The 26,289-nt window shown below is 43.5% G+C and overlaps 1 protein-coding gene across 3 annotated transcripts in view; it reads left to right on the top strand.

The window, feature by feature from the left end:
- ADCY8 (adenylate cyclase 8) overlaps nucleotides 1–26,289 on the top strand; it is a 226,686-nt gene that overhangs the window by 117,315 nt on the left and 83,082 nt on the right. For 2 of the 3 annotated variants that reach the window (XM_019974064.2, XM_019974065.2), the window contains exons 7-8: nucleotides 1,312–1,582; nucleotides 21,536–21,733. In XM_019974064.2, the coding sequence (XP_019829623.1) occupies nucleotides 1,312–1,582; nucleotides 21,536–21,733 (469 nt within the window). The remainder of the gene's footprint in view (nucleotides 1–1,311; nucleotides 1,583–21,535; nucleotides 21,734–26,289) is intronic. The other variant, XM_019974066.2, reaches the window with a different exon arrangement.

A 26,289-nucleotide genomic window follows, 5' to 3' on the forward strand; every position in this document is an offset into this window, starting at 1 on the left:
GGTGTGAAATAGCACCTTGAATTTGAGGATATGCCAATTACTTGATTAGCTGGAGAGAGTGTCAGCGAATGAGCCTTGAAGAAGCAGGATCCACAGAATAGAACCCTTATAGATCTTGTTCAGAACGTATACTGTATCCCATAAGCATTGAGGAGGCATGGAATAAACAACAGAAATAAAATAGTGCCATTCTAAAGAGTACTTCAAGTGGTTTTTTTTATAGCATGTGTAGTGTGCCACGAACTGTTTTGACTGCTTTACATGAATCAACTCTTACAATACCTGTGATGACCCTAAGAAATGAATACTATTATTTTCCCCATTTTTGTGGGTGAGAAAATAGACACCTAGAAATGTTAAATAACTTGTCCAAGATCTTTCAGCTAGCAAGTGGTAGAGCTAGGGCTTCAATGCAAGCAACCTGGCCAAAGTGTCCATGCTTGTAAGCAACAAGCGAGTCTACCCAGACCACAGTGCAGCACAATAAGCAGTCAGATTCAGTTAGTGACGAGAACAGAAATACTTTTGTCCGGAAGGATTTACCATGTGACATTCCCAAGATTCACATCTGATCTTTAAAGCACTTGATGTCATCTGTTGTTTGGCTAAAAAAAGAAACTAGAATCTTGGACTGTGCTGGCTGATACAAGTCCGTTACCTTGTGAGTGAGCCTAGCCCGCACATATCCGCAGCTTTGTTCTCTTCTGCTTTTCACATGCACATTACAGGGGAAATCGCATCTTACTGTGGTTTTCCTAAAGCATTCCTCCATGTAGCCCTGTGGACTTGTAAGACCTGCCTTTTTTCTTAAGAAGATTATAGATAAATTGTAGAAATAAGGCATAAATGTGTGAAAATTGAAATGATAGGAAAAGTATACATTTGCATGGTAATCTGACAATAATTGCCATTGGATTCAGCAACATTTATAGAACTTGTTTTTCCAAAATAATCAACACGACTGAAAAAAAAATCACGTGTGTTTAAAAGTTGCTGGGATCAGGCTGACAGTCATGAGGGAAAAAAGGAGGTTGCTTAAATGTGTCTCAATGGGGCTGCAATTTATCAGAGGCTACAGGGTCCCTTGGGGTGAAGTTGGTGGTAGATACTCTGCTCATTGATTTATGCTTATATTTCTGTTTTCTTTTATTCTTTTTGCTCTTTTTTCAGAGGAAAAGATACAGTCCTTGAGGACATGTCCTCCCAGCACCCACGCACAGCCCTGGTGTCGGGTTTGCACAAGAACCAAAAACAAAGATGGCCTTTGCAAGCCACGTCAGGTGTATGACAACCTATGCTTTGTCCACACAGGCGGATTCACATTTCCAAAGCCACGCTGGACTGCCTCAACGGTGACTATAATGTGGAAGAGGGTCACGGTAAAGAGAGGAATGAATTCTTGAGGAAGCATAATATAGAGACCTATTTAATTAAGCAGCCTGAGGAGAGTCTGCTGTCTTTGCCCGAAGACATCGTCAAGGAGTCTGTGAGCTCCTCAGACAGGAGAAACAGCGGGGCGACGTTCACAGAGGGATCTTGGAGCCCTGAACTGCCCTTCGATAACATAGTGGGGAAACAGAACGTAAGTCCTGGCTTCCTTCTTCTGGTTTGCTGTGAATGCATGTGCACCTCCAACCCAGATGCCTCAGGGAAAACCGATTCATCTTTAACCTTTTCTTCATTGAGCATCTTAATCGTAAACGATCAAACATGTATCCTCAGGATGGAATTAACTTATGCAGTCAATTTTAGGAAATGTCAGGAATACCAGAGGGTTCTCAACACCCACTTCTTTTTTTTTTTTTTTTTTGACCTAGTTAAAAATAAATATCATGTGAAGCTGAATTATCAGTTTACCAAAATTAATTCCTCATGTTGGAGAAGATAAACGTCATGTTATGAAACTAGCAACGGAAGAAGAAGGTCAAATCCATAAGAATGTCTTTTTTTTTTTTTTTTCAGTTAGTTGGCTGGCTCAGAGAACTGAGGTACCCTCTGAAATTTAGAATCAGAAGGTCACTGTTGATTGGGAAATATAATAGCTGCAAGTGAGGTAAAGGTGAGGTCATTCAAGAGTAGCAAGTGATTTCAAAGCCATCAATATGATGCTATTTTTATGTAGCATGGATTTGCATCTTCTATGAAACATAGGATGGGCACCCCTGGTGGCTCAGATGGTAAAGAATCCACCTGCAACGCAGGAGACACAGGTTTGATCCCTGGTTCAGGAAGATCCCCTGGAGGAGGGCATGGCAATCTGCTCCAGTATTCTTGTCTGGAGAATCCCATGGACAGAGGAACCTGGAGGGCTATAGTCCATAGGATCACAAAGAGTCAGACATGACTGAAGCGACTGAGCAGTGCACGCATAAGACATAGGGCTCAGTACATAAAGTGTAAATGATCAAAGAATCTAATTATTTTTTAACTATATCTTCAATACTAGACTCACACTAAATCCAGTGAGGTGCTCTTACTCTGAGAAGCACCAGAGAACTGAAGTTGACCAAAGGAGAACCGAAGTGGCTTCAGGGACGCTCCACGGCCCGAGTGCTTGGTCAGAGCATGGGCAAAATCACCTGCTCTGACGTGGGTTTTCCCTTTCATTATTTAGGGCAGGCACACATAGTTGACCTTATGTAAGTTATGTGAATTCATTGCACTTTTTTAAAGAAACTTACCCAAAAATGTCCATGTATAATACTTGTAAACAGCTTCTGACATGCTCCTGAGCCAAGGAAAAGCTGAAACTGCTATGAAGTAAACAGACCAAATTGATAGTATCTGGAGCTTTGTGAAGACATATAGAAGTTAATTGTTTTAATCCCCAGAACTGAACATTTCTCACTGACTTGTCACTAAGAAAAATCTGTCTACTTAAAGGCATGTGAAATAGAAAAGGTTAAAATGCTGAAAGTCTTGCCTCTTTCTTCTGCATTTGAAAGATCGACAGGGTGCTCTGAGGCCAGGGTGACCTCCGTTTCCTTCCAGCTCTGTGTAAAGGAGCTGTAGATCAATGCATGGAACTCATTCCACTGGGCAAAGATGCAGGTTCAACCGTGTCTGCATGCATGGCAAGAGTCGACCCTTAGGTCTTCAGTGTTCTTTTGTGAGTGTTTACTTTCCTCGCAAATTATTATGCCCACACAAGTCATCACTGATTTCAATACCTACCTCTTTCCATCCCTGAATTGGTGCGCATGGTACAATTTGCTATTATAGAAAATTACAGTCTTAAATACTTCCTGGAGTTGGTGCATGCCCCGCTGAAAGTACCATCTGTTTCCTCTGTCTATTGTTAACTTGAGCCTGAATGCTGGTTATTTTTAAAAAGATGCACACCTCACCCTGAGCACCTCAGTAACTGTGCATAAAGTTGTCTCTCTTGCTTTTATGTTTTTCCTTTTATTTTTGGTCTTTCCTTTTGAAAAACTCCATCCATTTAAGCTGATTGTGGAAATGGGGATAATTTCTGTTAATAATTGTTTTAGTCTCAGTGTGCCTATCCTTACTACTAAGAATTGAGAACCCAGAAGAGAGGCAGAGATACTTGGTTTTAATTCATGATTGACTGACCTGGTAGAATTATATAGGAATACTAGAAATATTTCTCTGCTAATTTCCTAATGATCTTAACTGATATCATAAAGATGTCATTATTAGTCAAAGATTATTATTTTTGGTGTTTAACCATACCATATATTTCTTAAGATGCCTGAGTTTTGCCTGTATTTACCTTCTTCAGGATGAGTAATCTCAGTTTGTTTTGATGTCTTAAGACTTAAGAGCTGATATGCTGATAACCAAGTGGTACTAATAACATTTTGGAAACGATTAAGTCAATTAAAATGGTCACAGATGCACTTGTGCTTAGCTCTGGAAGTCAGTGAGCCATATGTGCAGTGCAGGGACATAGAGTGTTCCTGGAAGAGATCAAGACTGGTCTGGCTGAGCCTGTGCTCTGCCAAATCACCCGGTCAGTACTACAGAAAGCCCAGACCATCTAAGTGTTAGCTTAACACAGACAAAACATACTAATGCTTTGTTGGGGGTTTTCTAGCTAAGTTGGCCAGATGTTTTAGCTTCTATTGATTCATAAAGTATTCTTTGACGTATTTTTAATGACAGTGGTATGCCATGCTGTAATCGGTGCTATATGGATAGCAGATGTTTGGATAGTTACATTCTCATGTATTCATTCATTCAATAAAGATTAATTGAGCATCTGTTTCATGCCAACTACTGCTAGAATAATAGAGAAGGAGGGACAGAGGAAAGAAACACTTTACAGATGAAGTCAGCCAGTAGTTTATATGGTTTGGGAAGACAGGGATTGTGTCTGTTTCCCTTATCACTGTTGAGTCCACAATCAGAACAATACCTGGCGAATAACAAGGCTTGTTTACAGTTTGCTAATTGAATGAATTAAACTGATTAAATGAATAAATGTGGGTAGAAAAGGAGAAGACCCAATCAAGTTTAACTTCCTGGTTTTTTGCTTAGATCTGACAGGATGGATGGTAGACCTGCCCACCAAAATAAGCAATACTGGAATGGAAGGAAACACTAAAAGCCTGGGAGAGGTCCAAGGGGAGATATCCAAAGGCTGTTGAACACACACTTCTGGAGCTTAAGCATAAAAGGATTACACAAGGGATGTGAGTCTGGTAACATTTGAGGGTAGATGAAACCATGAGAGTGAAAGAGATCATGCTAAGGAATATGCACAATAAAACAGTAAGAAAGTGTAAGACAGACATGCAGGAGGTAAAGGAGAGTCAGGATCCCATGACAGAGGCAGATAGGAAGCAAAGTGACCAGAGGAGATTAGGCGATGAGGTATCATGGAAGCCGACAGAGCAGAGCATTGTGAGAAGGACGAGGTGATCAACAGTGTCCAGTGTAGCCAAAAGGCCCAGTTAAAGGACGACTGAAAATTGCCAATTTGAATTGGATTGGAAAACAACATTGGCAAGAGGCAGACTTGATGCAGTGGTGAAGTCAGAAGCCAGATTGTCCAAGTTGATATGAGAGAGCTCTGGATTTCCAATAACCCCAACTCCACCCCAGTCCCCTCTCCACTACCCATTTCAGGAGTCCGTTAGTAGTTTGCAGGAGCAAGGGAAGTCACTTAGAATTATTTCTGGCCTCTATGTGAGTCTTCAGTCCCAATCTATGCCTGAAGATAATCTCTTGGTTTAGATGTTGTGCATCTTCCCAGCCCCTATATCTGTGCCCCATTGGGCTAAAATTGTTTCAGCCCACTCTTGGACACCCTAAACACTTATGCTTTTTATCCTTTACTCTTGACATGGGCAGATGTTTTGCCCACTGATTTGGTGTCCTGGCTCCCTGAACCCTGGCTCAGATACCTGTGAGGTTTCCTATGCTCTGAGCCTCTGAGTGAAATGAAATTAAGAAAACTTAGAAGGCAAGAAGCTTATGATTATACATGGACTATTGAAATGTAAGATTACAAAAGTAAGAAGTAGATAGCTGAAGTACACCACAAGTGTGAACATATTGACCTCAAGGAGGATATCCAAGAAATTTCAAGGCTAGGCTGTTGAGTGAGTCATCAACATGGTCATTGAATTTCTCAGAACAGAGACAAAATTTGAGATGAAAATGAAGACGTAAGAAAAGGGTCCTTATTCTGAAGATCATATTTTCCCCCATGCTATAACTAAAATCTGTTTGTAAGCTTGAGCTCTGGTTCATTCAATTGCTGAACAGTCTTTGTCTTTGAGACGGTGAGGATCCTGTAAGGAGAAGACAGACTTGGCCCCTATCTTTCATGAGCTTATTTTAAGGGAGTAGAGAATGCAGACAATTAGTCAAAACACAAAAGTACTGAGAAGTAAATATAGATGGATACATGACTAAGGATCAAATAGAATTTACTGCAGACTTACTACGTCAAGAGATCTCTGAAAATTTTACATGAGTGTTGAAAGAACCCTGCATTTGAATGACCTGGAAAAGGACATTATGTATAGTAGGAACAGCTTGTGCAAAGACCCTGGGTGGGGAAAAAAGTTTGGTGTGTTAGAAGAGCAAAAAGGCCCAAGTGACTAGAGCATAGTGAGTGGGGAAGGAAGGAACACAAGATGAAGTTAAAGGAGACAGAGGCTGAGCTTGAAAACCTGGTTGACTTTGGATCTTATTCTAGGGAAGTGATAGAACTATTTTAAGCTGGCCAGTGACATGATTTGATTTATATGTTTAAAAGATCATTCCAACTGCCTGTGGAGAATGGATTGTAGGGAGCAAGAATGGACTCATTAGACAAACAGCATTTTTACTTGTGATTTATAAGAGGATATCAAAGGTTGAAGCTTTTATGTCTCTATAAAGTGCATTGTGTGAGGATATGAATCATTTTAACTTGATTTTGTGTGTGTGTGTTTTATTGGCGTATAGTGGCTTTACACTACTATGTCAGTGTGAGCTTCTGCTGTACAGCAAAGTGCACCAGCCATACAACTTGATTTTTATGACAGGTGATATGCCAAGAGAGATGGAGCTATTCTTTTAGAAGCAAACCCCCTTTTAAAGCCTGGGTTCTCTCCCCCGTTTATTGAGAAATCATCACCATTGTCCCATCCCTCCTTTTCACATTGATCATGACATCAGAACCTAGGCATTTTTCCATTACTCCTCTAGACCTTTTAAAAGAATCACTGGTGGGGAGAGTACAGATTTGGTACTTCTGTTATATATATTAGTTGTTTCTGTACAGGAGACTGACTTTGGTCATTATTCATGAAGTTCATATGTGTACTGTGAAGATCGAAAACACAAATGAAATTATTTTAGATCTGCTTCCAAACCACCATCATAAAGCAAATGTCACAATAAAACAGGTCACACCAATGTTTTGGTTTCCCAGTGCATACAGGTTATAGTAACAGTATATAGTCATCTATTAAACGTGTGATAACATTATGTCTTAAAAAATGTACATACCTTAATTAAAAAACATGTTTTTGCCAAAAAAGATAACCATCACTTGAGCTTTCAGTGAATCATGGTAGTCACAGCACAGATCACTGATCACGGATCACAGCAGATATAATGCAGTAGTGTGAAATATTGTGAGAATCACCAAAATGTGACAGAAAGACACCAAGTGAGCAAATGCGGTTTTAAAAACATGGCACCCATAGACTTGCCTGAGGCAGGGTTCCACAAACCTTCAATTTGTAAAAACCACAATATCTACAAAGTGCAATAAAATGAAGTGCACTAAAATGAGGTATGCTTGTGCTCCACACAACAAGACAGACATTAAATGCATTTCCTTACCAGGAACATAGATAAACACCCATGGCGTCACTGACACTCATAGAAGTGGAGAGCCTGGGGCCGGGTACCACGTGGGGAGTGTTGCTCAAAGTCTTTGCGTTTCATTCTCACATCAGTCTTACTGGGTCAGTTTGATGTGCCTGCTTTACAAGTGACAAAATTGTGATGTGAGAGATAAGTTCATTCCCTGAAGGGCATATAGTGAGTGAACAACAGAACTAAAACCAGAACCCGGTCATGTCTGATTCTGAAACCTTCATGCTTTGAATCAGGCTGCATTGCCTCCTCTCTGTGTCCTGAAGATGGATACCAGGTTTCTACCGTCTACCTTGTTTCCTGGTCAGTTGATCTTAAAAGGTCGTGTGTGTGTGTGTGTGTGTGTGTGTGTGTGCACATATGTGTGTCTTCACCCACCCTCTGAAGATGACTCACTTTCTCTGCAGGCATATTTAGAAATTTTCTGTGAAAACTCCAGAAAAGGACCAGCTTTTCCTCCAGGTAGTGTTAGCAATACCCCTAACATCTCACTCCCTGAAAGTCCTGATGCGATCATTGTTGGCATGGAAAGGGTTAAGCAGGAAAGTCTCTCATGTCTACGCAGTAATAAAACAAAAAAGGAACCATTTGATTTAGTTACACTTAGCCTAGAGAACCTTGACTCCAGAAATGTGTAGGGAGTGAGGCTAGCCATGGTTGAAAGCAGGACATAAGAGCATATTTATGTTATTATGTTTTTATCAGTCCCAGCTGGGACTTCTCTTAGATCCTGTTTTCTGTAGCCATTGAAAAAAAAAAAAAACCTCTCATCTGATTGCCTTGCTGATCAAAGCCATGTGGACTTGATGTTGAGGGCCCGTTTTCTCATAGTAAGCCGGTTAGCCCTGTGTGTCTCCTAATCTTGGGGCAAATTTCTGCAGGACCTCAAATTTGCCCCTATGATAGTGGGAAGGGCTGGAACAGAAATTCAAGAGAATGGAGTCCTGGCCCTGATTCTCCGCATACTATTGCAAGGCCTTGGGCCACCATGTCTCCCTTCTAGGTCTCAGGGTTCTCATCTGTGCAAAGGCAGAACTGGACCAAATGGTCCCATGACTTTTCTCTCAGCTCCAACACTGCCCCTTCAGTTTGTCAGCCTCAGACACATGTTGGAAGTCTGTGGCTATACTGGTGAGTTACCGACACTTCAGAATCTTGCCACTCAAAGCCCAGAGAACAAATAATTCACTAGGAATTATTTGCGATGATGGGAAGTAATGGGAATACCCCTTGTTTACAGTTTTCCTGGTATAACAGTTTAGCGTAACTGTCATCTAATAAACTGTCTTAAAATGTTAATACCAAATCAGAACCAAGAGTTAAAGCAAAAAAAAAAAAAAAAATTATTGAGATGAAATTTCATCTAACTAGGGGATTAAGTCTGCCCTTTCTCTCAGTGTTCTGGATAATTGCATTTTGATTAAACAGAGGGGGGGGGAACCAAACATCATTATAAACATCATCACACTTTGCTATTTTTCAGGCAAAATAACCATTCAAGCAAAATAATCAACATGACCATTGTATTCTCCTGTCAAGACATACTGATCACTAGGGTTTGATTTCTTTCCTGCTTTTTCTCTCTAAAGGTGGTATGCAAACTAAGTGGCCGAGCCCTTCTTTTTGCATATGAAAGGCCAGAAGACAAAGAACACTCTTAATTCAAGCTCATTTTACTTTAGCATTTGACTTGGGCAAGTCAATCCCCCCAGAAGTCCATTTGTTTCCTCATTCATGCAGCCATTGATTATTCAACTACTTAATGAACTATTATTTGCCAAGCTTTGTACTGGTGCTGAGGACAGGAAGATGCTGAAAGAGGTCCAAGCTGTCTGGGAGCTTACAGTCCAGTGGTATTACTAGCAGGTCATCAGGCTCAGTGGACATTGTTCTCATTCTAGCAGAACTGAATAGTGATCCCAGGTAGTCAGTGAAGACCTTCCCAAGGAGGGGAGGTTAAGTTGAAATCTACAGACAAGCAGGAGTGAAGCAAAGGATGAGGGAACAAGACCCCAGGAGGAGAGAAAAGACAGGGCCATCATCTCAGCCTGGGTTTCGGCTCCTGAGGACTAAAGCACATGCTTCTCCTTCCCCTCTGAGAACCCTGACCTGAAGTTTCTACCCCTAAAAATGCCCAAAATATGCGGCAGTGGCCTTGAAGAGGAAGCTGTGTTTTCCGAGTCAGCTGCTTCTTTGACAAGCTGCTGAGTATCTAGTTGTCTGTGTTCAGGCTTGGTATAGAGGAAGCCACAGGCAAATTTTCCTCCATAGGTAATTTCTTTTGAACCACTTTTTACATCAGATTAAGCTTTGATGTTCATTGGATGGGACATCTGCAGGCTTTGGGGATAGACACGATGATAGGTTCTGGACATTTCCCTGAAGTCCATCTGTATTCTTCCGGTAACGTGGTTTGTACTGACAACAAAACTCCCCAGGCTGCTCTTAGTCCCGACTCTGAAGATAGCAGCTGAGTTCAGCCAGGAATTAGAGGGATCTGGTTTTTCACTCTCTTCAGAAAGGCAAATGGATTTGAAGCCATCCAGAGAGCGTTGAGTGGATTAAGTAGGCATTTTGATCCATTAACTTTGACGCAACATCCCCACTTTCTCTGAAGTTCCAGAGATAGACTAAGGTGGAAAAGATAAAGGGAGAGATGAGTTTGTGGCTTGTATGGAATTACAGCTCTGGAAAGGAGTGTATAAGTTGGCACAAGACACAGCCTGTGGCTCCCCCATGGCCAGTAGCTGGCTGAAACTTTGCTAAACTCATTGGAGTCTTCTTTCACCAGGGATTGACTAGTTGTTTCAGGAACCCTAAACATCTGAGGAACTGGACCCAATGAACGCAGTGGTAGTTTATTTTTATTTATTTTTATTTTTGATCATGCAGAGAGGCATGTGGAATTTAATTTCCCTGACCAGGGATCTTCACCAAGGGACTGCCAGGGAAGTCCCAATAGTATTTTAAATATGTGAAGATAATTGTATGATATGTTAAATGTGTGAAGGTAGGTAGGAAGAAAAAGCAAAAATCTGTTTGTTTGTTTTTTTACTTATTTCCTCAATTTGAAAAAATAGCAGTGGATTTAAGTTTTATTCATCTTGATGCCAGTTTTGCTGGGCTGAGATGTGTCATTGTAAAAGTTCTTCATTGAGTTATGTCAAGATTTTCCCATCTTTTCTCCATGAATACCTTTCATGGTTCTGACCCAGTGTGATTTATATATATCAGAGTTTTTCTTTCCACAGAAAATTGGATTTGATGTGAGTGAATTTGCATTCCCTCTTTTTAAAGTGAGTTGGCACATGTGTCATGACCCACCATTGCTACTGCTCTTCACAAGGAAACGAATCACCATAAGATGATTCAGTTCCAGCCCAGAGCACAGACCCTGGATATTTCTGTTGGCCTGGCCAGCTTCATCTCGACTATTTGTGTATGTACTTATTTTCACTTCACCTGGAGTCTACAAGGAGTTATAGTCCTAATTCCTTGGGTATTGATGGAATTTTTTGAATGACCATTATGTTTCAAGGATCTTCAAACTATTACTGTGAATTCCAGGTTATGAACCACTAGACTTCATTGTGTCTTCCCACTCCATGACTTTTGTATCATTTTTAGCCCCTTAAAGGATCTTTTCACAGCTTGAGATGATCAGGTCAGATCAGATCAGTCGCTCAGTCATGTCCGACTCTTTGTGACCCCATGAATCGCAGCATGCCAGGCCTCCCTGTCCATCACCAACTCCCGGAGTTCACTCAGACTCACATCCATCGAGTCAGTGATGCCATCCAGCCATCTCATCCTCTGTCGGCCCCTTCTCCTCCTGCCCCCAATCCCTCCCAGCATCAGAGTCTTTTCCAATGAGTCAACTCTTCGCATGAGGTGGCCAAAGTACTGGAGTTTCAGCTTTAGCATCATTCCTTCCAAAGAAATCCCAGGGCTGATCTCCTTCAGAATGGACTGGTTGGATCTCCTTGCAGTCCAAGGGACTCTCAAGAGTCTTCTCCAACACCACCATTCAAAAGCATCAATTCTTCGGCACTCAGCCTTCTTCACAGTCCAACTCTCACGTCCATACATGACCACAGGAAAAACCATAGCCTTGACTAGACAGACCTTTGTTGGCAAAGTAATGTCTCTGCTTTTGAATATGCTATCTAGGTTGGTCATAACTTTCCTTCCAAGGAGTAAATGTCTTTTAATTTCATGGCTGCAGTCACCATCTGTAGTGATTTTGGAGCCCAGAAAAATAAAGTCTGACACTGTTTCCACTGTTTCCCCATCTATTTCCCATGAAGTGATGGGACTGGATGCCATGATCTTCGTTTTCTGAATGTTGAGCTTTAAGCCAACTTTTTCACTCTCCATGTTCACTTTCATCAAGAGGCTTTTGAGTTCCTCTTCACTTTCTGCCATAAGGGTGGTGTCATCTGCATATCTGAGGTTATTGATGTTTCTCCCGGCAATCTTGATTCCAGTTTGTGTTTCTTCCAGTCCAGCGTTTCTCATGATGTACTCTGCATATAAGTTAAATAAACAGGGTGACAATATATAGCCTTGACGAACTCCTTTTCCTATTTGGAACCAGTCTGTTGTTCCATGTCCAGTTCTAACTGTTGCTTCCTGACTTGCATACAGATTTCTCAAGAGGCAGATCAGGTGTTCTGGTATGCCCATCTCTTTCAGAATTTCCCACAGTTAAGAGCTCCATATTCATCATACATGGTAGCACCCACTCAGGTGTCCATATCTTGAGAGTACTTAGACACAGGACTGTTCTTAAGTGATAAACTCAGAAACAAACATTAGGAATAATGATAGCCAAGAAGAGCTAAATTAATTGGATCAGTCTAATAAAGTGTGTGGTAGAAAAGTTAGGATAAGAGGATGTAGAAGCCAGGGAGCAGCCTCTTCTTTTCCCAGTTTTGTCCTGCTATTGTTACCGCCCACCCCCCCCACCAGGGTTCTTGGCCTCGTCTGTATAGAGATTGATCAAAGGCCAGACAAGAAATTCAGGCAGGGCTTTACTGGGGCCCCGGCTGTAGCAGGAGGGAGCGAGAACAAGTAGCAGGTTCCCTTGCTTGCTTATTCCCCAAAGTGGGGGTGAGCTCGTTCCTTATACGGAATGAGGGTAGGGATGTATCCAGGGGTCTGGCCAGAAGGGTGGCTTGGGTCATTTGTCCACCCTTTAGGTGGTGTTGTGTGCAGGGGGCATGCACAGTACCCTGCTTTTGCTACCAACTCCCTGTTTTTGCTCCTGGCTCTTCAGAAGTGGCAGTTGGGCTTTTTTGGGGTTTTTTTGTATCTTTTGTTCAGAATTTGCCCCAACTGCACATGCACACAGTTACTTTTAGTCCCTTCCAGTTTCTTCCTGTTTTGCGGTTCGTGGAGAGGTGCGTTCAGGTGCAAGCATTGCAGCACTGCAGCCGAGGGTCCCAGGTCCCAGCCTGTCACCCCATCTCTGTTGAAAAGTTTAGAGGCTGGATTCTTGCAGGTCAGTAATGTGAGCTCCTTGGAAGCTGAATCCAGGAAAGTATCAGTCATTAAACTTAATCAGCAAATTGTATAATAAGACCCATAGACTTATAGCACCAAATATGAGCAATTTATCAGCAACTCTTGATAGAATGTAATGGTTAGATGGCATCACCAACTCAGTGGACATGAATCTGAACAAATTCCAGGAAATACTGAAGGACAGGGGAGCCTGGCGTGCTGCAGTCCACGGGGTCGCAAAGAGTCAGACAGACTGAACAACTTGATGTACTAGTTAGGTCATATTCCTCATTGAAAAGAGTTACTTCAGAACCTTTTTAAAAAGATAAAAAGTTAGGTAATTCTTATATTTAAATTTTCTGCAAATTTCTGCTAAGTAAACAAAGATATAGATATAACACACACACACACTAATTTTTCCCATGGCATTAACATTTCTGAAAAACCTACATCACTGATGTTCACAAGAAATCTGAATAACTTCGGTCCTGATAGATGTTCGTTTATTCATTACCTGAGCTGAAATTATCTGATCGCCAACCCAATCCATTGCCAGAACAAAGGGTCACTTGGTCAGTGGGCTGGTGGCCACCTCTCCAGCCACAGTCAATTACATTTTGGCCCAGTCGTTTCAGTGCTGTGACTACTTTGATTCACACCTATCCTGTGGCTTGATAAACAAGCCATCAGTGTGTCGGTTTCTCTCGCCCCAGCTCATGAGCCATATCCAGACAGAAATCCTGCCTCCCTCCCTAAGTCCACACCATCCCGCTCACCCACTCCACCCAGTCCTGAGATGAGGTCCAAGCTGGGGTTTGCACATCTCTTCCACCCGTTACTGTGGATGTGATATTTTAAAAGCTAATAATTCAACTGGCAGCTTGCCCCCAAATCATCTAACTTCAAAGTGGCCACATCTAAATGGGCGTGCCAAGTTCTGCTTCAGCCAATTCTGCAGCAGTTTAGCAACTATTTTTGATTAAAAATGGCTCAAGTGTGTAATGACAAGAGTACAATCCTATTCCCAAAGTGAGATGAGCATCTTTCTGAGAAATTCAGAGGATGAAATCAGACTTAAGGGATCCCGAATTAGTTAGCAGATGAGTCAAACAGAGCCAGACAAGCTCCTGGCCGGACAGAATCAGTGTCAGGCACCACTTGTCCTGGGTTAATCTGGCTCTGAGGTCCTTGGATCAGAGCTCCGGGACAAAATCTTGAATGCTGGAGCTTCCCTCTGTGGGCTCTGGGTAACCTTGTTTCGAGAGCTCTGCCCAGTTACCTGTAATTGTGGTCAGCCCAAAAATTCAGCCACAAATGACCATTTGCCTACCCCTCATCTAAAGGGCAAATCCCATGGATGGAGGAGCCTGGTAGGCTGTAGTCCATGGGGTCGTTAGGAGTCAGACACGACTGAGCGACTTCACTTTCACTTTTCACTTCCATGCATTGGAGAAGGAGATGGCAACACACTCCAGTGTTCTTGCCTGGAGAATCCCAGGGACGGGGGAGCCTGGTGGGCTGCTGTCTCTGGGATTGCACAGAGTCGGACACATATGAAGCGACTTAGCAGCAGCAGCAGCTAAACGGAGGGGCTTCCTAGGTGGTACTAGTGGTAAAGAACCCTCCTGCCAATGCAGGAGACGCAAGAGACACGGTTTCGATCCCTGTGTCGGGAAGATCTCTTGGAGGAGGGCATGGCTACCCACTCCGGTATTCTTTCCTGGAGAATCCCATGGACAGAGGAGCCTAGCAGGCTACAGTCCACGAAGTCGCACAGAGTAGGACAGGACTGAAGCAATGTAGCACGCACCCAGTCCAAAGGCAACCAACACAGACACAGGCAACCGTCTGTGTCCAAAGCCAGGAGCCACTAGTTGGATGAACTGAAACAAAGAATGAGGCATTAAATGTCAGACAGAGGACCCTGGGAAAGGAACCTAGCACACCTGGGACCTAAACCCCCAAATAAGTAAACTGTTTTGATGATCTGCCTTATCGATGTTAGTCAAAAGTTCAAGAGTGAGTTTGTGGGGTTCAAATCAGCAGCAAATTAGTAAATGTTTATTGTGGAATCTGCCAGAATTTGGGATACCTTCCTGGTTATTGTTTTGTTCTCTTAATCATAAACAGTTTGAAATTTCAGACCACAAAGTGACAAAGGAGCTTATACATTTTTTATTCCCTATCCAGTGCAGCATGCAGCCAATATTTGCACACTTCCGATTCTGCTCCAAATGGGAAGCAGTGAAGGCTCAAATAGCTCAGGCCCCGGACTGACATTGTTTGCTGACAATTGAGAATGGGGAACCAGGCTACAGAGGGGTGCTGGAATCCTGGAGCAGGCTGGCTAGAAATGTCCGGACTATTATTTCAGCCAACAGAGTGGACATTCTGATGCTTGTTATTTCGTTTCCTGGTGCAGAAGCTCTGAGCCTATTATGAAAATCCCTTGAACTCTTCCTGTAGTTGTATTCTGTAAACCTCCTCCCACAGTAAGATCTCATTAAACATTCTTTTGATTTGTTTGGGAGATAGGTGATGACGGTATAAATATCTTAAAGAGAGAGAAAGTAAGCAATATCCCTAATTTTAGAAAAAGCATCAGGTACATCATTTGAATGTGACATTTCGTTTTCTTCTCAGTACAGACAGGGAAAATTGTGGCAATCTTGGCTAACACCCCTTGCTTATAAAGAATGGTCTAATTCACTAGCACCTCTATTTTTTTCAAAAGGAAAAATTGTTACATGGCAGGTTCTGGAAAGCCCCATGTGGATATTTTCCCTGGGACCCCCAGCTCAGTGTTTTCCCAAATAAATACCGCCTAGAATGGCACCCCACTCCAGGACTCCTGCCTGGAGAATCCCATGGACAGAGGAGCCTGGTAGGCCACAGTCCACGGGGTCGAAAAGAGTTGGACACGACTGAGCAACTTCACTCACTTCACTAGAACCTTCTTACCAGAAAAACATGACCTGCATACCCAAAGAAATCTCTGCTCCCCATCCCTGGATTTGAGGGGGAAAAACAATAATTGTTCCACTTTCAAATGCAACAAGCATTCTTCCTGGAGCAAATAATTTTGGACTGCTGCTAAGTCGCTTCAGTCGTGTCCGACTCCGTGCGATCCCATAGACGGCAGCCCACCAGGCTCCGTCATCCCTGGGATTCTCCAGGCAAGAACACTGGAGTGGGTTGCCATTTCCTTCTCCAAGGCATGAAAGTGAAAGTGAAGTCGCTCAGTTGTGTCTGACTCTTAGCGACCCCATGGACTGCAGCCTACCAGGCTCTTCCATCCATGGGATTTTCCAGGCAAGAGTACTGGAGTGGGGTGCCATTGCCTTCTCTGAATTTTGGACTAGATCACCTCAAAGCTTTCCCTAGTGAGCTTTCACAAAAAGAACACAAAAATAACTTTTAAAAAAGGAGAAGTCTTCTCTTCTGGGGGCTGGTTGGGGGTGGTTAATAAAAGTAGAAGGAAAAAATGAGCTTTCCTGGTGGCTCAGTGGAAAAGAATCTGCCTGCCAATGCAGGAGATACAGGAGGCTTGTTTCAATCCCTGGGTCAGGAAGATCTTCTGATTAGGAAATGGCAACCTGCTCCAACATTCTTGCCTGGGAACTCCCATGGACAGGGGAACCTGGAAGGCTACAATCCATGCGGTCACAAAGAGTAGGGCACGACTGAGCATAGCACAGAATAAAAAAGAGCTCTAATGTGTACACCGGGGAGCCCTTATTCAGGCTTAGTGTTTGTTCCTGGCAATTTCTTCTCGCATTGGCCTAGAGTTGCAGGACACAGAAAATGGGTTAGGGACTAAAACGTACAATTTCTGCCGTTTCCACAATCCAAACCCTGCAGGCGACAAGTCTGAAGTGGAGCCACAGAGGCCTCCAGGTGAGGCTCAGGGAGGTGCTGCCATAGGGGTGATGGGAGGAAGCTCTGGAGCAACTGAGGAAGCTTCAGAGTGCAGCCTCCAGCCTGAGGCTGGAAACAGCCAGAGTCTGGGGAGAGGATAAGCCATCTCCGCATAAGAGACAGAGATCCCTGTGAGACTCTGAGCCTGCTGGGCTGGGCATCTTCTCTGGGTCTTTCCCAATCAATAGCAAGCTGGCCTACAGTGCAGGATTTCAGTCACAGCTACCTATCACTTAATCTCAAGACTCCATCTCCAGCGGGGCTAAAAGATGACACCCTTTCACTGATGACTTTAACCTTTGCTTTATTCTGGTTCATGGGAAACACTCAAGCTGATGTTTATCCAGGCATTGGTCCCAGGAAGGACTGTAGGTTAGTGCTTTCCCATCTGTGACCTCATGTTCTAGATTCCAAACACCTGATTAAAACCCCATGCTGAGAAGCATCATAAAGCTGCCTTTCAAGGTTCTTGCTCTTGGCTGGAATTCTCTTAAGCTGTTGTGGCAATGCCTGTTATCCTAGGCTGATCAAAAACTAGGCATTTAATTGAATAGTAGGAAAACAAACTACTTCTTATTTAATAAATGCAATTTGGTAAACAAAGTCTAAATTTGGAGTCCGTTTGGGGGAAGACAGGAAAAGCATCACCAGACTTTTGGTAGCAAGAGATTGAAAACAGTGCCCTAAGAATAGTCTGACACAGCCATTCAACTTTTCATTCATGCATGCATTCATTCATTCCAAAAGTGCTTATTAAGAATTTATCAAATATGCCAGATGCTGAAGGTTTAGTTACGGGTGAAACACAGTGCCTGGCCCTCCAGATCAGAGCCTAGAGGAACAGGCAAACCCACAATGAAGCGGTAACAATACATCACAGTAACTGCTGTGTTAAGAATACATGCAGACTCATAATAGGCTTCTTGCAGAAGATGATGTCTGAATTGGATTTTAAAGAAGCAGTAGGACATTCTACCTAGCTGCCACACATTCAAGTGCGTAAAATGTAGTAGACGGAGTAATTGTTTACCGGGTCATACTGTGTTAGTTGCCTAGGCTCCAACACAGAGTCTGATGTTTGCATTCAGTCTGATTCTGTGCAGTAGTATACTCAAGGTATGGACAAAGTGGAGAGCACTGTCGTGCCCTGTGTGGAAACTGCGTCACCTGTGAAGTGATTGGGAAAGCTGACGCCATTAGCCTGTGGAAGAGAAGTGGAGGCGAGCAAATAGATTCTATTCAGAATCAGAAACAGATCCACTAAGTAAGAGTTGCAAACAAAACCAGGGAAGAACGTTAGAGTCTTATTTCCAAAGTGGTCCTCCACGAACCATGTAGAGGACATCTGAGCAAAACCTGTTTCATGGTTATAAAAGTTCGGAAAATGCAGAATTTAAAAGCCTGATTTCTGCAGAACTTATCAGTACCTTTATTTCAGTAATGTGTACTGTGAGACTCCAATAGGAGGATGTAAGAATTTTTTCATTCAACACACCAGTACTGAGTGATTACTTTAGTGCCAGCTTCTGGCATACACACTCCAGACAAAGAGATTCGAAAAAGAGACAAAACCCTTTCTCTGGAGGAGAGTAGTAAGAATGGATGGCAGTAAACAAACAGTGGATCCACATTTCCTAAATTGATTGGTCCACAAACCATTTTGTAAAGAAGCATTCCTTCATTCCTGTGTTCCTTAGAACAAGATTTTGGGGAAAGAGTTAATTAAGAGAATCTTGTGATGAAAGAGAGGGATGATTTCCTCAAATTCCAGAACGGAGAATGTGCGGGCTGATTTACAGCATCTACAGGTGTGCTGCAGAGGGTGTGTGAAGACTGGAATATGTGATCCATAAGAGCTAAAGTGTTTTTGACTCAACAAAACTGGATGTTTCAAGAGTAAACTTTCAGTCTAAGATCTCATTGGGAGTAATTTGTTATTTGCTGGCACAAACTGATTAAGAAATACCAAATGTATGACTATCCATGAAGCCATCAGATCAGATCAGTCACTCAGTCGTGTCCAACTCTTTGCGACCCCATGAATCGCAGCACGCCAGGGCTCCCTGTCTATCACCAACTCCCGGAGTTCACTGAGACTCACGTCCATCGAGTCAGTGATGCCATCCAGCCATCTCATCCTCTGTCGTCCCCTTCTCCTCCTGCCCCCAATCCCTCCCAGCATCAGAGTCTTTTCCAATGAGTCAACTCTTCGCATGAAGCCATAGGACCTATTTTAAAAAGAAAAATGTACATTGTTAGTATGTACACAGATAAACATGATTCCGAAAGAACAGTCTTCTGGTCATAAACCAAATGATGAGTTTGAGAGGGTTTATATTCTCCTACCCCATCCAAATGAAGTTTACAAAATCCCGAGACTCTCAGCAAGACCCTATGTTCAGAAACTTGAGTTCAGAAGGAACTCTGATTTTCATCTGGGCTTCAATCATTTTTTTTTTCCCACACATCAAAGCATACAGGATCTTAGCTCCCCAACCAGAGATTGAACCCATGTCCTCTGTAGCTGAGCGTGGAGCCTTAACCATCTTAAATGCTGCTGAACTGCTAGGGAAGTTCCACAGGGTTTAAACAATTTGCCCAAATTCATAGACCTGGAATGGAGTTTGGAAAATTATGTTCCCAATGGTACTGGGCACACCTCAGTTTGTGTTTTGGGTCTGCCGTGAGGAGCATAGTTTCCCACCTCCTCTCTGGGATAGAAGACTGAATTCTGACATTTCCAAACAGTGGAGAGAATTTCTGCCCGAGAAGCCGATAGGAGATCCACAGAGGGTAGGCTCCAGTCTCATTCACCTTCTGAGATGCTGTTCTAAAAACATTTAACCCCAGAGCTCAAACCCCCTGCCCCAGTATGAACCCTGCTGTTCGGTTTTCTAAAACACTGGTACCTGCTTCCTTCTCTTGGATCCGGCACTCCTCCTCACTGCTCATCCTGCCGTACCTCCACCTGACATTTGTTTCTTTCTCTGTGGTTGCCTCCTTGGCACTCAGTGCTCAAATTAGCTTCAGAATCCTCAGAGCATATACTGTACTTGCTCGTGTTGGCACCTGTGACTCCATCTTTTGTCGTGAGGCTGGAGAAAAGGTTTTCAGTAAATTCTACCAGTGATAAAGCCCTGCTCTAGAATTCTTTAGAGACTATGAATTTAGGTTATGTTGAGTATCTACATGAAGATTAAAAGGAAGAGTCCAACAGTGTCATAGAGAGGAATACTCATGGAATGGGCTACTGGGCTCCACGAGATCAAAGCCCCCAACTCTGGCTCCACAGTCAGAGAGTCTGACCTGGCTGCAGAGAAGCTGATGGCTCATGAGTATAATTCTTTGAGGCTCATGAAGCTCCAGTACTTTGGTCACCTGATGCAAAGAGCCAATTCCTTGGAAAAAACCCTGACGCTGAGAAAGATTGAGGGCAAGAGAAGGAGGTGATAGAGGATGAGATTGGTTGAATGGCATCACCAACTCAATGGACATGAGTTTGAGCCAACTCCAGAACATAGTGAAGGACAGGGGAGCCTGGCGTGCTGTAGTTCATGAGGTCACAAAGAGTCAGACATGACTAAGCGACTGAACAACAACCACAACATGGGTATATGAAGGATTCAGGCAGGAGGGCCTCCAAGGTGTTCTATCAGCTCTCACAGGCTGTTATTTCATGACTGCATCATCTTATGTCAGTCTAGCCTATGGTCTAACACTGGCCAAGATGAGAGGCTGGCAGAGAAAAGAAGATGCAGTGAGTGTGTTCGGAGGCAGAGCTTTCTCTTCCCCTCTACAGAGGTACTGCATCCTCCACGTCTTCTCAAGAGATCTTTTGGGGGAGGAGATGAGCCTTGTTGTCCTCGAGCTCCAACTCTAATGTTTTGGGTCAAAGAAGTTGAAATTGGAGCTGTGAGTCGGTGTTGCATTTGACTGGATCCTACTGGTTGATCTTGTCACCTGCAGTTAAGATGCCAGGAGACAGAGTCCCCTCTGCCAAATCTGCTGGGTCTTCCTAAGCCAGTGCTATTTCTGTGTCCATGTGGCCACACCCAGTGATCAACCATGGTGGTTGTACCTTTCCCCACCTCCTGCTGTTTAATCCTGTGAAACGGTGAGAGGCTGCAACTGCTTGCATTTTTGCCTAAAGGAAATCAAACACATATATCTATACAAAAATATAGATATATAACAGTCTATGGGGAAAAACATTCATCAAGTGTACAAGGTCTAACAATCATCAAGCTTAAGTAGCAGATTCTGGCTTATTTGACTGTCCATGAGAAATGCTAAAAAAAAAAAATTTGCAAGCCATTCGTCCCCAAGTCTCTCCACCACCATTCAAGGAAAGACCACATGAAAATGTGGAAGCTACTTGGTTGGAGAGGATCATTTCTGTGGGCTTTTCAGCTCTGTTTTCCCTTCTGTTATTTGTATTGGTTTTCTTTCTCTCAAACCAGGGATGTGCCTGGTTAGAGAAGGCTCTTGGTTAACATTTGCAAACCGACAGCTCTCCCTACACCTGAACTGAAGGAATTCAGTGCACCTACACAGAGGAGAGGGAAATGTCCCCCTTGATATATTGTTTTTCCAGGTTGTGTTTCTGGGAACCAAATGCTAACTTATCGACTTCTGTAGGTTTCACTGAATACAACTGCATGGAATGCTATTACTGTTTGCGATGCAACCTAATCTGAACACATTGCCTTTCTTTTTAATCCAAAGGGGACTAGCAGGTTTATTGTGTTTGCATGTGCTTTCCCCCTAGACTCTGGCTGCCCTAACAAGAAATTCAATAAATCTACTTCCAAACCATCTTGCACAAGCTTTGCATGTCCAGTCTGGGCCTGAGGAAATTAACAAGAGAATAGAACATACCATCGACTTGCGGAGTGGTGATAAATTGAGAAGAGAGCATATCAAGCCATTCTCACTGATGTTTAAAGACTCCAGCCTGGAGCACAAGGTAGAGCTGGGTCTCCACAGTGGCTCTTTTTCTGAAATAAATTGTCGTAAATGTTCACGGGACCAGAGAGAGAGCCCAGGGGCTGCGGTTTTGGTTGGTGTGTCTGTTGTGTGTTTGTTTGGTTTGGTACTGTCTTTTCTTTTTTCTCTTTGAAAATCATGAGTAGACCGAAGGCCATGAAAGGAGATGCTGGTTAGATAAAGAGAGCGTCAAGTCTGCTCTTTATGGAAAAGATGATGGAAAGAACAAAGGAGTTCCTTCCACTTTGAGATTATTAACCCAAGTGACGTTAGCACCCACTTGCCTTTGATTTTAGGTGAATCTGCTACCCTTGTAACCTACTATATGGGGGCACCCAATAACCTAATGCAAGTATTAGTGATAGACACTGTCTTTGTTAGATGTGGACACCTGTTCTCCCATTCTCCCAGTTGTCGGCTGCTCAGAGTCCCCCCGGTGTACGCATAGTACGTGGTACTGGATTCAGAATTGGGTTCCAGTTCCACCTCTGCCACTTCCTTGCTGTGTGACCCTCAGTAAGTGAAGGAGTCTCTGAGCAGGAGATCCTCTCTGTGCAATGAGGCTGATGGACACGCCTCCCTGATAATTTAGGATGAAATGCTCCAGGCAATGCCTCGATGAGATCAACTGCTCAAAAGTGGCCACCATTACCGTATTGATGATGACTTAGTTTCATGCCCCTTCTCCCCTCCCCCCAGCACCAAACCATGAGTGGGTGCTGTCCCTGGGTAACTAGGCTGCTCGTTTGCACTGATGGAAGCTGACAGACCTTCCTTGGCTGAGCACAGGAGGTGCTTAGCATCTGCAGGAGCCTCCGGCAAGAACAGCAGGGGATTTGCAAGCAAATTTCAGGAGTTTGATTTGATACTCTGCAAAGCTCCAATGAGCAATTTTTTGCAAGTTTGCTCAGCTGCCTGGGAGAGTCTACTTTGCTGGGTTTGGAGAATTCACACTTCCAAGCACATGCATTATTCCCAGTGAGTCTCTTTGATAACTATCTGAAAGTTGCAAACTCCAAAATTAAGATCTTCACCTGCGATTCACAGTTTGAATGTATTGTGTCTATGTACTAACAAAACAAAAGGAAAAGAAACACTTTGCCTATTCAACAACCCTCCCCCTGCCCCCACCATTGCAGGTGGATTTTTCTTGTTAGTAATATAATTAAAGGCATTTTCTATCCTGGCTTCTCCATTGAAGGAGCTAGGAAAGGCAGGGTGGTCTTACAAAGAATCTTCTCAATTAGGCTGTGTCCAGAGCTGTGTAAAAACTCTTTTATTCATTCTTGCTAAAGATGTACTTGCTTCACTGATGACCTGACCCCTACAGACTAGAGATCATTTCTAATGTATTTTATTCAATAGTGTCTGGTGCTCACCTGCAGGCACTGGAGTTGGAGGGGTATTGGATGTAGAGGAGGCACTATGTATCAGAGGTTGCTTTCTGTGACCAGGGAGGTTCTTCTAGGAGAAGCAAGGGACAGCATCTGCTCCTGAACAGACACGTGGGGATTAGGTCACTGATAGTCCAGTCTTACACCATCTAGCACGTGCTCTGCATCACATGGGCTCCCAGGGGCTGGCAATCGAGGCACACAGGATAGTGCTCACTCCCCTCGTGTCACAGAGACAGTCCTCGTTGACTCCTGCTCAGAGACCCTCTTCAGGGGCAACACTACTGCTGAGCAGAGGATATATCAAAAGTAGTAACCAGTGGTTATTTCACCCTGGAGAAGAAAATGGCAACCTGCTCCAGTATTCCTGCCTGGGAAATCCCATGGACAAAAGAGCCTGGCAGGTTACAGTTCATGGGGTCACAAAAACAAGAAGTGCAGTTCATGGGGTCAAACATGACTAGCAACTGAACAACAACAGGTACCATTCTAAGTTATGTGCTTTCCTGGTGGCTCAGTGGTTAAGAATCTGCCTGCCAAGCAGGAGACGCACTTTCGATTCCAGGGTCAGGAAGATCCCCTAGAGAAGGAAATGGCAGCCCACTTCAGTAGTCTTGCTGGGAAATCCCATGGACAGAGGGGCCTGGCAGGCTACAGTCACCAAGAGTCAAACAGGACTTAGCGACTACACAACAACAATTTCTAAGCTATGAGCACAAACTGACTAACAATGACAATAAGCAATATTGGGTTGGCCAGAGTTCATTCAGGTTTTTCATAAGATGTTACAGAAAAACCCAAACGAACTTTTTGGCCAACCCAATGGATGTTGTAAAGAGCCTCCTTTTATACTTGATGAAATGGGGGCATGGAGAAATGATTCAGTAGCCCACCCAAACTCAAGCTGTCAGTATAGGGACTGCAATCTGAGCTCACTGTGACCCCAAAGCCAGTGCCCTGGTCTGGTCAGGACACTGCCCCTCCCAGGAGCCCTGAGGATCTGCTCCCCCAGGCCCTTGTCTGGAGAAGGCAATCCTGTGCCATCTTCATTCTCTTCTCTTTGAACTTTGGATGAAGTGGAAAGCTCAGGGCAGGGATTTGGGAGAGAGGTCAGGTAAGAAAGGGTCCCAGAAGCCTTACCAAAATAAAAGCAGAGGCTTCAAATTCACAGGACTCCAGAGTTAGAGCATAGCATCAGTATCCATCTACTCTGTGGCCAGCGTTTCGGTATACTGGCCTATTGCATCCCCAGGGAAACATTACTATCTCACTTACTTTTGTAAGAGAAAACTGAACCTCTTAGAGGTTAAGTAGAAGTTATAGATCTCAGAATTTGGTTGCCATATTTTATCCACTCTAAGGTACCATCGACTGTGAGGTGTTTGGTTTCTGTGCAGCACTAAGAAAAACCACCCAATAGACAGAGTAAACAAGGAAATTCACATGCCTCTCCCTGGCTATTGGTTAGATGAAAAAACAAACAAATAAAAATCCTCTCCAAGAAATTGAACTCCAAAATGGAATGCACATGGTTTTGCCACCTGAGTTCACACTCTGAATATCATCTTTAAAAAAAGTCAGGCAGAGAATTTAAAGTGGTCTCTGCCTGCAATGCAGGATTCCTGGGTTCGATTCCTGGGTCAGGAAGATCTGCTGGAGAAGGGATAGGCTACCCACTCCAGTATTTTGGGGCTTCCTTAGTGGCTCAGCTGATAAAGAATCTGCCTGCCATGCGGGAGACCTGGGTTCAATCCCTGGGTTGGGACGATCCCCTGGAGAAGGGAAAGACTACCCACTCCAGTATTCTGGCCTGGAGAATTCGTGAACTGTATAGTCCAAGGCCTTGGTCGCGAAGAGTCGGACACGACCGAGAGACTTTCACGTCACTGGGTTCGTATCGCCCCCTAGTGACCAGTAGCAGCAATCACAAACCTCCCTGGAAGAATTCAAGACTTTAAGTCTCCACTGACAGTTAAGGTAACTTTCTGATTTAAGTGTTAAAAGGTAGGGTAAAAATTGTGCATCTTAGATTTGTTGAAATATTTACTGTATTTGTGACTCCAAAGTGTTTTCTCTTCCCACTGCCCTACCCTGCTGTTTGGGAGCAAGTTTGGACCATAAAAGTATATTTTCTGAGAGAAAAACTGGAAATGGAAACAATGATTTTTATCTTGGAAATTCTGTAGGAAGAAAAGGCTTCATTCTGTTTGAACAATATATGGTTATTTGAATAAGGGAACTGTTCTCCTTTCCACCTTTATTTGTGAATTGGAGAACGTGAAAAAACACTTTGAAATATCATCCAGACACTTCTTGGTTACATTAGCTTGTAAAAATTAGCTAGCATATGTACCAAGCTGTGTGTTAAGTGGGACTTTTACCCACCTCCCAGTGTTGCATAAATACTTGTTGAGTGACTGACTGCTACTGCTGCTGCTAAGTCGCTTCAGTCGTGTCCGACTCTGTGCGACCCCATAGACGGCAGCCCACCAGGCTCCCCCGTCCCTGGGATTCTCCAGGCAAGAACACTGGAGTGGGTTGCCATTTCCTTCGCCAACGCATGAAAGTGAAAAGTGAAAGTGAAGTCGCTCAGTCATGTCCAACTCTTCATGACCCCGTGGACTGCAGCCTACCAGGCTCCTCTGTCCATGGGATTTTCCAGGCAAGAGTACTGAAGACTCAGGTTAATAAGGAGAATCTTTGAGGAAATTGCCTCACCCCTGCAACTGGCCTCAGGCTATATGTTGTGAATCCTAAGAGCCAAAAGACATGGGTTGCTTTTGGTCTGACTCTTGACAGTGGAGTTTCAGGAGAGAAGATTGTAATGTTCTGCTTACTCCCTGCCATGTCATCTCATGGTGGTTCATGGGATGTCCACACAGAGAAATCTTCCAAGTTAAGCTTCAGAAAGTATGCTCATGACTCCTGTGTCTTAACTAAGTTTGAACAGCACACTTTCTTTCTCTGTCCTCAGGTTTTCTCATCTGTGAAATGAGATAGTTGGGCAGCTCCTGGTAGCTTTCAGCAGTCAGTGCTTTGAGGCTGTGAATTCCCGAAGGTCTTGATGAACACGTGTCCTGGTTTGCCCAGTTTACATCCGTTTTCTCCCTGTAATTATAAATAGCAGCTCCAGTCACTCAGA

The sequence above is a fragment of the Bos indicus genome, chromosome 14 (genome assembly GCF_029378745.1).
Source record: "Bos indicus isolate NIAB-ARS_2022 breed Sahiwal x Tharparkar chromosome 14, NIAB-ARS_B.indTharparkar_mat_pri_1.0, whole genome shotgun sequence".
Lineage (NCBI taxonomy): Eukaryota > Metazoa > Chordata > Mammalia > Artiodactyla > Bovidae > Bos > Bos indicus.